The sequence below is a fragment of the Felis catus genome, chromosome D3, assembly GCF_018350175.1.
Source record: "Felis catus isolate Fca126 chromosome D3, F.catus_Fca126_mat1.0, whole genome shotgun sequence".
Classification (NCBI taxonomy): Eukaryota; Metazoa; Chordata; class Mammalia; order Carnivora; family Felidae; genus Felis; species Felis catus.
Window position 1 is genome coordinate 5,268,835 of NC_058379.1, and position 12,261 is coordinate 5,281,095.

General features: G+C 53.0%; 1 protein-coding gene across 2 annotated transcripts in view; it reads left to right on the forward strand.

Moving 5' to 3' along the window:
• Nucleotides 1-2,894: 2,894 nt before the first annotated feature.
• Nucleotides 2,895-12,261, forward strand: part of DHX37 (DEAH-box helicase 37) — a 28,473-nt gene continuing 19,106 nt past the window's right edge. The window contains exons 1-4 of one of the 2 annotated variants that reach the window (XR_006587896.1): nucleotides 2,895-3,113; nucleotides 6,624-6,793; nucleotides 9,325-9,437; nucleotides 10,892-11,222. Coding sequence is in view for 1 of the 2 variants with exons in the window: in XM_023241282.2 (XP_023097050.2) it covers nucleotides 3,008-3,113; nucleotides 6,624-6,793; nucleotides 9,325-9,437; nucleotides 10,892-11,222 (720 nt within the window). In the remaining variant the exon portion in view is untranslated. The remainder of the gene's footprint in view (nucleotides 3,114-6,623; nucleotides 6,794-9,324; nucleotides 9,438-10,891; nucleotides 11,223-12,261) is intronic. The other variant, XM_023241282.2, reaches the window with a different exon arrangement.

Consider the following 12,261-nt stretch of genomic DNA (forward strand, 5'->3'; position numbering starts at 1 on the left):
AGCCGCCGCCGCTGCGCCACCTGCCCCGCCCCGCGCGCAAAGCCGCGACGGCCCTGCCCACGCCTCGCCCCGCCCCCCGGACGCCGGGAGCCGGCCGACGACCCCGCCGACGACCCCGCGCGGGGCCGGTGCGGCCGGAGGCTGCTTCGTCTCCCCGCCCCCCCCCCCCCGAGCTGGAGGGGGGTGGGAGTGGGGGGGTGGGGGGGGCGGTTGACCTTTAAAAAAAAAAGTAATTGTTATTTTTAACTTTTCTGTAAAAAGGAGGCTGTGCTGGCAAAACTTGCAACGGCCTCAGCAAGGATGGTGACTGCGACTGATTGGAAAACCAGATACATGCATGTCCCTGAATTTCTACTGACCCCCAATACTTGGCCACCGTTGGCGATGGCAAGGGCAACCGCTCCTCCACCCATTCATTCATTCTGAGATTTTGAATTAAAGGGAAAGCATCAAGCATCCCTCCTGCCTTTCCTCACCTGCTATTTCAGCCTCACAAAACGGGAGGAGGGAAAGTTCTCTGAACATAAGTCCAGCTGGTAAATGAGGAGGGAGCCAAGGAGCCAGAAAATCATTTTGTCCCTTAGGGGAACGATGGATCCAGGCGATGGTCATCAAGAGACTGAAACCAAGAGGTGAATGCTTGGTGGGGAACTTGAAAATGGAGGCGCCGAGCTGTCCAGACCTGGACGCGGGACAAGCCCTAGAAGCAGGAAGTACCTGCCCCACCTGGGATGGATCCTTGCCCGAACCCTTTGAACCCTAACCGGATCTGGTCTCTACAGCTAACCAACAATTTACAGGAAATATGGGGGATGGAGGAGAAAATGAGAAAGCAGCAGAAGCAATCAGTCAAATCCAGAATGTACAGGGCAAGCGACCCAGTGTCTTCAATAAATTAAACGGTATACAAAGCGAAGGAGGATTATTGATTTTAAAACACCCATGAGCCATAATAGCCAAATGCAACCCAAGGGCCTAAAGCAAACGGTGTCCGACCATTTTTCTGAGATAACCAGGAAAACTAAACTTAACCTTTGCCAATCCAAAGAGTGAAAAATTGTATTTTATTTTTGAACTTACACTTCTCTGGATTCCTGATGAAGCTTTCACGTATTTAGTGGCCATATATTTTAAGTTCTTATTTTTTAAGAAAAGTTTTACTGAAGTAGAGCCTATATACAGAAAAATACCCAAATCGTAAGGTGCTTTTGTATGCATTTAAACAACACATGAGGTAACCAGCACTCACATGGAGAAATGGAACATCACCAGCTTCCTGGGGAAACTCACTATTTTCCCTCCAAAATTTAGAGACTTAATTTTGCCTGTGTTTGAACTTTATGGGATGAGACAGTCTGCTGTTTTGTGATTGGTTTTTCAACATAGTTATGAGAGCCATGTTGTTGTATATACGTCTTGTCTTTTTTGTTTGTTTCCAGTGTATTTATTTTGAGAGAGAGAGAGAGGCAGACAGAAGAGAGACAGAATCCTAAGCAGGCTCTGCACTGTCAGCACAGAGCCAGATGCAGGGCTCAAACCCACAAACCGCAAGATCATGACCTGAGCTGAAGTCAAGAGTCAGATGCTCGACAGACTGAGCCACCCAGGCACCCCTATGTCTTTTCCCTCTTGTTTTACACAACATTGTATTTTCTGGAGATAATACTTTGGTATATAAGGACACTATAGGAGAAGTTACTATTACCCACTTAATTTTAACATGGACACACCTTTTATTTACTTAAACATATTTAAAGCAAAAACTGCAGATCACTATCATTCTAAGCAATAAGACCCCTGAAACCAGAGGTTTGACATGCTAATTATTCTCTCTCCTCCCCAAAATTCGTTTAAATCAGTATATAACTTTATAAACGTGTTCATACATACATTATCTAAGTCCTCTCATGCACCACCTGTGTGTTTATAGGGATGTTTTTGCTTTTGAATTTGGGGGGAAGGAGAAAGTCTATACAATCATGCTCTTCATTTATTCATTCAGTGATTATTACATTCAGTAACTCCTTATTGCTTACCTACTCTGCAGCAGATCTTGTTCTAGGTTCCTTTCTAAAATTCTAAACTAAGGGGTGCCTGGGTGGCTCAGTCGGTTAAGCCTCCGACTCATGATCCCACAGTTCCTGAATTTGGACTCACAGTTGGTGAGTTTGGCCCGCACTGGATGCTGGATTCTGCACTGACAGCAAGGAGCCTGCTTGGCATTCTCTCTCTCTCTCTCTCTCTCTCTCTCTCTCGGCCCTTCTGCTCGAGCGCACTCTCTCTCAAATAAATAAACATTAAAATAAATACAATTCTAAAATAAATCCTAATGCCTTCACCTGGTTTTTGTTATGTTATTTAAATGTCTGCCCTTAATGAACTCATGCTTTTAACAGAAAAAATGCTGCACGATGTAACTGTTCTACACGCAACATAATTACAGGACTCACAAAATACATTATTTCCGAATGCGCTACAGACAATGTGATATGGTAATGAGAGTTTAAAGCCGCCTGATAGATACTTTCTTCTTTTAGTTCTTCTGTCCCTGTAATGGAAATATTTCGTGCCTTTTTACTACACAACTAATGATGTTTCTTATCGGAGTAACAGAAACTGCAAATGAGCAAAAAAAAAGAGAAGCAGTTTGCAATGGGGACGGGGTTATAGTTGGAAAGGTGACAACACAGCCCCACTCCCAGGTAGCCAAATAAGTTTTAGCAGGTAACTCCGATTTAGGGACTTTGCCTACACCACGTGCGAACTATCCCCAGTTTAAATTCAGGCCTCCCAGGAGACCTCAGGCCTCGTTCCCGCCTCTAACTTGGCCCCGCCCCGCCTCCCCGCAAGCCCCGCCCCCAGCCCCCTGTTGTTTCCCAGCTCTCGCGAGAGTGCAGCCCGGAAGTCTCGCGGCCTGAGCCTGGGGCCTGGGAGGGAACCCACGTGGGCTGGGTTTTGGGGTGCGCGGCTCCCGCAGCCAGCCGTTAACCCTGCCGGACCCAGCGCCATGGGGAAGCTGCGCCGGCGCTACAACGTCAAGGGGCGCCAGCAGGCGACCCCCGGCCCCTCGAAGGGCCCCCCGGAACCGCCCCCCGTCCTGCTGGAACTAGAGGGTAAGGCGTCCCGGACGGGGGCTGGGTTTCGGGGAGGGGCCGAAGGGCTCCGCGACTCTGGGGCGGGGGGCACCGGGAGGAACCTCCTCTCAGATGATCCGGGGAAGGGGAGACAGTGACACTATGGTTTTAACGGTGAATTTGGGACAGCCCCGGGGCTTGCTCCTTTATGGGAGTCCGGCCCTAGTTTATTACTTTCTAAAGTTTTTTTTTTAAGTAATCTCTGCACCCAGCGGTGGACTCGAACTGAGGACCTTAGCTGAGATCAAGAGTCGGGTGCTCTTCAGACTGAGCCGGCCAGGTGCCCCCACCCCTAGTTTAGTAGTATGGGGGAATGTGGGCAAGAAAATAAGGTAATTCCCTCTATTCCTATGGCTGTTTTATAATCTCCTTGCCAGCGACCCCCGAATAAGTAAGTATGTTTAGCCCAGACCTGTCTGCTCAGCTCCAGGCTGCTTGACGTTTCTGCTCAGACTCCTTTTTAGTAGGAGCTGCCAGGACTTTAGGAGACATAAGGGAAGAGGAGATTTAAGGGAAAAAAAAAAAAGAATCTGCCCTGCTGAGCCTATTAGATGCTTGTGGGAGGAAACAGGCAAAAGCAGACAGGTAAAATATACAGGATGTTGCGTGGGTATAAATACTAAGGAGATAAAGCAGAATGGGTGTTTGGGTGGGTTGCAGTGTCCCATCGGGTGGGCAGGGAAGGCCTCACTTAGAAGGCGTTGAGTCAAGGCCTGAAGGCAGCCAGAATGGCTGAGTGGAGGTGAAAGAAGAAATGGGGGCAGGATCATGTAGGGTCCGCGGGGTGGGGTGGTGGTGAGGACTGTGGCTGGGGCAGGGTTTAGAGCGCCAGGGGGACATAGGCTTATGCGGTAACGGCATCTCTGTGGCTGCCGCGTAGAGAAGCAGTAGAAGGTTAAGTAGAACCAGGGTGGTCGGTTAGGAGCTTGTTCATTCGTTCACGCAGGGAGCAGGTGAGCTGGTGGTGGTCAGGCTACGGGGAGCTCGCAGGATTTGCTGGCTGAGCGTGCACAAGAACACTGATGTCGAAAAGGGCTCCCAGGCGCTGGGCCCAGCCGGTGGAGAAAAGGCAGGGTGGGCAGCTTGGGAGGCCCAGAGCCATGTTTGGGATATGAGTGGTCTGGGGGTCCTGTTCCATAACCCAGGCGGCCAGGGTAGGCAGGCAGGTGCTTGAGAGAGGCCGTTCCTGGGGGAGATGGCAGTTTGGAATCATCTGTGAGTGGATGGGGTTTGTTCATTTCAAGTCCAGGCTGGATTAGCTCACTGAGGGGGTGAGTCCTGCCCTGGAGAAGGATACGGGGAGGAGAGCTCTGGGGCGTGTGGTCTGGGTGCCGTGGAGGGGGACCCACCATCCGCATCAGATGTTCCCAAGGGGTCAGGGAGGGAGAGAGGGACCTCTGGATGTAACCAGGGAAGCTGTCCATGACCTGGATGGGGCCACTTGTGCAGGAGAGGTGAGATGAAGTGACTGAGTCCGTTCAGAGTTGTCTCGCAGGCTCCTGAAAAGGATGCGGTCCCAGGTCGGACTCACCCAGCTGAGTGCACGTGCTCCCTGAGGTCCAGCCGAGTTAAACATCAGGAAACAGTGGACCTAGGCTCTGGAGCTGCACAGAGGGAGAGCAGGGCCGCTGGAAAGGCCTGTGTCCCTCGACCCACGGCCTGGCCTTCTGTTCTGCACTCTCGTTGGGCCTGAAAGGCAGTGAGGTTACCAGACAGAATTTTAGGGTGGGAATCTGGAGCCTGAATTCCCTCCTGAGAAGTCGCACGGATAGGCTGGGGGCTGACCAAACCGCCTAACATCTCCATGCCTCAGTTTTCTCATCTGTAAAACGGATCCAGGAGGAGCAGTCGTCCTAGCCCCGTCAGAGTTTTGGAGGAAGTGATTGGAGCAGGGGGACCTGAGGTCTCTTGGACCCAAAGATTGGGGAAGGTTCTTTCCCACCTCAGGACATCTCCAATTAATCCCCGCCTTCCTGAGGGGCCAAGAGGAGGCTTATAAAAACATCCATCACATCGCCTGCCTTCTTCAAAGAGCCTTCCCCGACCACTGACCTAACATCGCCACCCGCTGCCTGATTTTTGTTTTTATCACTTCCCTTATTATTATTATTTTTTTCTATAGTACCGTGGTTTTCAAATTTTTGGACCGAGGACCCTTTTACGTTCTTAAAAACTGAGGGTCCCAAAGTGCTTTTGTTGGTGTGGCTTCTATCCATCAAAACCAAGAAATTTTGAAACCAGTATATACGAGCACACGCTTTTTCAGCTGTGAGAGCAGCTACACGTCACACGATTTGGAGCCTCTGGAAAATGCTTGCTGTACGCTCTTTTTTTTTTTTTTTTTCTTTCTCGCTTTTAATTCTATTTTATGCGAGAATTGCACAATGGATCACTTGCATTGCTTAAAATTGTCTCCTTCTCTCCTACGTTTTGTGATACAAGGCAAGATGGACGAAGCCAGAGGAACTACTGAAAGTCAGGGCCCCCACGGAACACGGGAGAGGGGGGCCACAGCAGGTTGAGTTGAAGAGTAATGTATGTGGTAGCCGAGTTTAGGTCTAGATTCCATACTTGCAGACTGTGACATTTATTTTTTTTTTTAAATTTTATTTATTTATTTATTTTTTTACCATTTATTTATTTTTGAGACAGAGAGAGACAGAGCATGAGCAGAGGAGAGTCAGAGAGAGAGGGAGACACAGAATCCGAAACAGGTTCCAGGCTCTGAGCTGTCAGCCCAGAGCCCGATGCGGGACTCGAACTCATGGACCGCGAGGTCATGACCTGAGCCGAAGTCGGACACCCAACCGACTGAGCCCCCCAGGCGCCCCCAGACTGTGACATTTAAAAGTAGGTATGGTACATGGGGCACCTGGGGGGCTCAGTTGGTTAAGGGTCTGACTTCGGCTCAGGTCCTAATCGCACGGTTCGTGGGTTCCAGCCCCACGTCGGGTTCTGTGCTGACCGTTCAGAGCCTGGAGCCTGCTTCGGATTCTATTTCTCTGCCCTCCCCAGCTTGTGCTCTGCCCCCCTCCCCCCCAAATAAATAAACATAAACAATTTAAAAAATATAAAAATGAAAATAGATATGGTACAAACTCAGTACATAGTCTCCTGCATGTCTGAGGAGGACGTTGTACCAGTGCTCTGAAAATAGTTTTGACCTCACAGGTCTGCCGAAAGCAGGCCACATTCTGAGCGGAGCACTGCTGTCCCGTGTACCCTCCCTCCTGGCACCCGCTCTCCTCTGCCTTGACCGCTAGGGTGGAGGTGCCCTGACCCGCGTGGCGGGTGCTGGGTAGGCAAGCTGAGTGAACGGTGGTGGTCCCGCACCCCCGGTCCTGTGGGGGCGCTCAGGGGGCTCACACAGGGGTGGGGAGGCCACATGGAGCCGCCCCGCACCGAGCCGGTGGCGTTAATGTTGACCGTTCCTTGGCCTCCGGAGTCTCCGGTCCCTGGGCCAGGGTTCAGGCATGTGTGTCTTTCCAGATCAGGGCACGCTGAAAGGAGTTGACGCAAGCAATGCGCTGGTTTTGCCGGGAAAGAAGAAAAAGAAGCCCAAGGCCCCTCCCCTGGCGAAGAAGGAGAAGAAGCCTCTGACCAAGAAAGAGCGGAAAATGCTGCAGAAGATCTTAGATCAGAAGGAGAAAAAGAGCCAGGTACGCCTGTTGTGTCAGGGTCTGCGCCCGGCCCCCCAGACTGCGGAGGGATGGGGTCTGTGTCCCCCAACTTGATCTCTTCCTTGGGACTGTCCCGTAGAACTTTCCGGAATGCGGGGCGTGCTTTGTGTCTAGCAAGGTTGAGGAATTGAATTCTTTATGTGATTGAATTAATTTAAATTTGAATGGCCTCCCCGTGGCTGGCCCTTGACTGACACCGCTCCAGCCAGCCCTCTCAGTCTGTCTGGGACAGACTGACCGGCCCAGGTTTGTTGAGGCCAGCTGTCAGCGCAGAGCCGGATGTGGGGCTCAAACCCGCAAACTTGAGATCACGACCTGAGTCGAAATCAAGAGTTGGACCCTTAACCAACTGAGCCACCCAGGTGCCTCTCCCTTTGTACCTCTTTGCAGAACAAATTTTGTATTGGGAAACTCAAACCTCTACAGAAGCAGAGAACCTAGTGTAATGGATGCATGTGTCCTTGTCACCAGTGCCAGCGGCTGCCAGCCCAGAGTCCCCTCGTCATCCCTCCTGCTGGCCACTTTCCCACCTCCGGGGTCAAAGCCTGGGAAGCATAAGTCTGTATTGGTGTCCGGGGCTGCTGAAACAGGACCGCAAACTGAGCAGCTTAGGATAGAGTTGTATTCTGTTGTGGTTCTGGAGGCCGGAGTCTGAAATCAAGGTGTCGGCAGGGCCTTGCTGCTTGTGAAGCCTCTAGGGGAGGGTCCACCGGCTTTGGGTGGCCCCCAGCATTCTTGGCCTGTGGCCTCATCTGTCCAGTCTTGGCCCCTGTCTTCACGTGGCTGTCCTCTGTGTGTGTCTTGTAAGGACACTTGCCTTGGGATTTAGGACCCACCTGGATAATCCAGATCTCATCCCGAGATCTTTAACTTAATTACACCGAAGAGACCCTTTCTCCAAAGAAGGTTGCATTCTGGGACAAGAGTTATCCTTTGAGAGGGCAGGACACCATTGTGTTTATACATAAACAGTTTCAATTGTATCTCTAAAATAAGGGCCATTTAGAATAACGGCAAGAGGGGCGCGAGCATCCGACTTTGGCTCAGGTCATGATCTCACGGCCAGTGAGTTCAGGTCAGTGAGTTCGAGCCCCGCGTCGGGCTCTGTGCTGACAGCTCGGAACCTGGAGCCTGCTTCGGATTCTGTGTCTCCCTCTTTCTCTCTGCCCCTCCCCTGCTCGTGCTCTCTCTCTGTCTCTCAAAAATGAATAAATGTAAAAAAAAAATTTTTTTTTTAAATAACCCGCAAGGCCATTAGCCCACCTAAATTTTTTAAAAATATCAACTTTCCCTAAGTGGTCGAATTTCCAATTGTTTCATAAATGCTCCCCTAGCCCACCTATTTATTTTTCTTTCTCTCCTCCCCCCCCCCCCCCCCCCCAGCCCCTTGTCATTTATTTGTTGAGGGAAATCAGGTTGTTTGTCTGCAGTTTCCCACAGTCTGCGTTTTTAAACCTTCATCTCTGTGGTGCAGTTAAACACACCCCTCTGCCTCCGAATGTCCTGGAAATGCTATTTGGATCCTCAGCTGGGACAAAACGTTCTCTGGCTCGCATTGCCTGCAGTGCAGAGACCAAGAAACCTCAATCTGGAGACTTCCTGGGGTTCACGTTTGACCTTCCACCAGGATCACCACACAGGGTCCCCTGCTCACAGCCCTGACACTCGGCCCGCGGAGCCCTTTCTGCAGGGAGGCTCACGGTCTGCGAGTGTGTCCTTTTAAAATCCTGTGCGGTGTTTTTTCTCACTGTTCTGTACGTGCTTTTTCCTCTCGTTGATTGCAAAATACGTAGATGGGAGCACATATAAAATGCACGTTTATAATTTCAAGAGGAAGAAAAACTCCTGAATGGTTCCTCAGCGGAAAGAGGCCAACTGTCCCCGCCTCCACATGCTGCTTTCTAGAAGGTGGCACAGGGACCGCTTGCCATATCACACAAGAGCCTCCCCTCTGACACAGCGGGGGAGCCCCGCTTTGTACACATAAACCCTCCTTTATTATACGGTCTCCCGCGGATGGGCATCTGGGTGGTGGAGAATTGCTTATGACACACACTGATGCAGAGAGAGCCTTGGGGTAGACAGCCACCCCAGCTCACGTGAATGTAGGGCCCCCGGCCTGTGATGCACTTATAATTGGACGTTTGGTTTAAAAAACCTAGATGTTAGCGCAGCCGAAATCTGATGTATGGTCCCCCTTCCTTTTTTTTTTTTAATTTAATGTTTTAAGTGATCTCTTTTTATAATTCTTAAATTTTTTTTAAAGTTTATCTTTGAGAGAGTGTGAGCAGGGGAGGGGCAGAGAGAGAGAATCCCAAGCAGGCTCCCTGCCGTCAGCACAGAGCCCGACGTGGGGTTCGAACTCACGAACCGCAAGATCACGACCTGAGCCCAAATCAACGGTCAGACGCTTCACCAACTAAGCCCCCCGGGCACCCCTCAGGTCTCCCTTCCTTTCTGAAGAGAGGGTCGCCCTGCCACATGTCTGACACTGTCATTTCCTTCCCCAGCGAGCGGAGATGCTACAGAAATTGAGTGAAGTCCAGGTCTCAGAAGCCGAGCTGAGACTCTTTTACACCACGTCCAAGCTGGGCACTGGGAACCGCATGTACCACGCCAAAGAGTGAGTCGGGTGCCCCTCCTGCCAGGGCCCCGGGGGCGGCCTCACAGGTCACCGAGCCTTCCGGGTTGAGCGTTAGGAGGAAAGACGCCTGCAGTGGCCCCCGTGCTAACACGCCTCCGCCGCGTGGGGCCTGGGCGCTGCTGATTCCCGCCCACACGCGAGGACCTTCTCTGGCCCAGACGATAGACGTTGCTTTCGGGTGATCGGGGATTCGGTTCAGCTTATTTCTGAGCACAGACGTGTGGCCTTCCGGGTGTCACAGGCTTGGTCCCTTCTGGAAGCTGGAGAAGCTGTTCCTCCCCTCTCCCCCGGCTTCGGGTGGCTGCCAGCCGTCCTGCGGGTTCCTTCCTTGTAGATGTGACGCCGCGGTCCCCGTCTCCGCTGTGTCTCCCGGCGTGTCTCTCTGTCTTCCGTGGCCTTCCTCTGTGTCTGCGTCTTTTCTTTTAAGGACACCCAGGCATTGGGATTGGGGCCCGCCCTGATCCAGGATGCCCTGATTTCACCTGAATTACATTTGCAAAGACCCTGTTTCCAAGAAGGTCACATTCTGAGTCTCTGGATGTGAATTCTAGGGAGACACTGTTCAACCCAATACCACCCACATTCCAAGATTTAGACTGCAGGAGTCGGGGTGCACCTGGGTGCGCTGAGCATCTGACTCTTGATTTGGCTAGGGCTTTGGGATCGAGCCCTGCATTAGGCTCTGCTCTGAGCTTGAAGCCTGTTTAAGATCATCCCTCTCCCCCTCCTCCTCCCTCCCTCTCTCCCTGTCCCTCTCCTTCTCCCTCTCCAATAAATAAACATTAAAAAAGAAAAGTTGATCTCATATTAAAATCCAGGTTCCCACCTGGTCCTGTGCCACACCAGAAGGCACTCTCACAGGGCAGCTGACCCTTAGATGGAGCCCATGTGCTTTCCCCACCCCCCCCCCACCCCCCACCCCCCACCCCTCACCCCTCACCCCTCACCCCCGCCACAGACCCACGGGACACGGCCTTCTTACTGTCAGCCTGCTCCCTGTAGGCCTTGTGCATTTATGGCTGCTCTGAGTGCAGACTGTCCCAGGCTCTCCTCTAGGCCCCGGGGATGGAGAGTGCACACAAGTAAAATAAGAAGTAAGCTTCCCTTAAGAAGCCTGCGTTCTCATCACGGGGAGATGGGCAATAATCAAACGAATACATACGTATCTAGTGCTGGGAAGCACTAGGCACAAAGTAATGCAGGGAAAGAGGATGGAGGGAGATGGGAGAGTCTCCCTGATGGGTGACATTTGAGTGAAGTGAGGGAGCACTTCTGCATAGGGAGCGGGAACAGCATGTGCAAAGGCCCTGAGGTGGGAGAGGGGGGTGTCCTTTGAATCCCGGCTTCTGAGGGGTGTGTCGCGACACAGAGCTGCCTCAGGTCGACCGGCCCATCCTAGGGCTTTCGTGCCTGACTTCGTGCCATGCTGGCAGGAGGTCTGACGAGATCGAAGCCCAGGGGCAGAAGATCAGCAGCCTCAGCGGGGCCCATCGGAAGCGCCCCCGCGAGGAGGCAGAAGAAGAGTCATCCGAGTCCTCGGTGGAGTCTGAGCCTGATGAGGCCCCTGCCGCCGAGCCCGTGGAGGAGGCTGGTGCGGGGCCGCCGCCAGCTCCACCGGGGGCGGGGGCCGGGGGCCCCGGCTCCAGCGGCCAGCCCTCTCTGGCCGCGACGTCGTCGGTACCTCCCGCAGCAGCCCCCACCGTGGCCAGGCCCCCAGCGAAGCCCGCTGTCTTCATCCCTGTGAACCGCTCCCCCGAAGTGCAGGTTTGCTGCTCCGTGTCTGCGACGGGCTCTGAGGCTAGCGTGGTGGGGGGCTGGGGGTGCAGGGGGGGGGGCGTCCTGTGCCTTCAGCGGGTGGGATCCCTCCCATGCGCCGGTGTCCTCGCCCAGAACGGGAGCAACTGTGCCCTCCTGTAGGGTCGGCGTGGAGATGTGGGCGGGTGTGTGTGTGGACGAGCCGACTGCAGGCCCGGCACGGGGTTGGGGGGGGAGGGCAGCAGACAGCGCCCCCGCTGTTGTGAACGGAGGAGGCTGGGTGCCAGGAAGGGGGAGAGCAGGAGGGCCTGGGGAGGCATCTGGGGCAGGAGCTGGGAGACCAGCAGGAGCGGAGGACAGGGGGCTGTCCCACACTGAGAACAGCAGGAGCTAAGGCCCTGAGGCGGGAGGCCTCCTGGGTCCTAGCGGGGCTGTGGCAGACCACACGCTGTGTTGTGGAAACTGGAGGGATGCGACCAGCTCCTTTCTTTTAATGGAAAAAAAAAAAAAAAAAAGAACAGAAAATATCAGCACAGTGTTCTAAGTAAGCATCAGAACTGTTTATTGAAACCGGGATTTCAGTTCGTGTGCTCGGGTGTAATTGGGGTGAGCTGACGGCTCTGAGGAACCACCCGGTGTGCCCCTGGGTTCATGCTACAAAGATTTGCTCGTAGGTGCCATCACATGGCTGCTGCTGGTGTGAGAATCTCTTCACTCGGTCCCTGCGGGCCCCGGGCTGCCCCTGCCCCCAGCTTCAGCCCCTTTCTTTCTCCGTGGCTTTTCTCCATACGTGTTCCTAAGCCGTTACGACAGGTCAACCACCTGTTTCAATAAGTGACATCATATCACTCGTCTCCCTGCACTTTGATTGCTTGGTCAAGTCAGTTTCACGTTTCTGAGATTTATTCGTCCGTGTCGGTGCGGTAACCGAAGTCCCCCTTATTCTGGGTGGTTTTCCCCCGCTGCTCTCGAGTATTCCGGCGTGTGACTAGAGCACAGGGACAGGGCACGTATTCTTGCGAGAATTCTTCACATGCATGCAACTTCC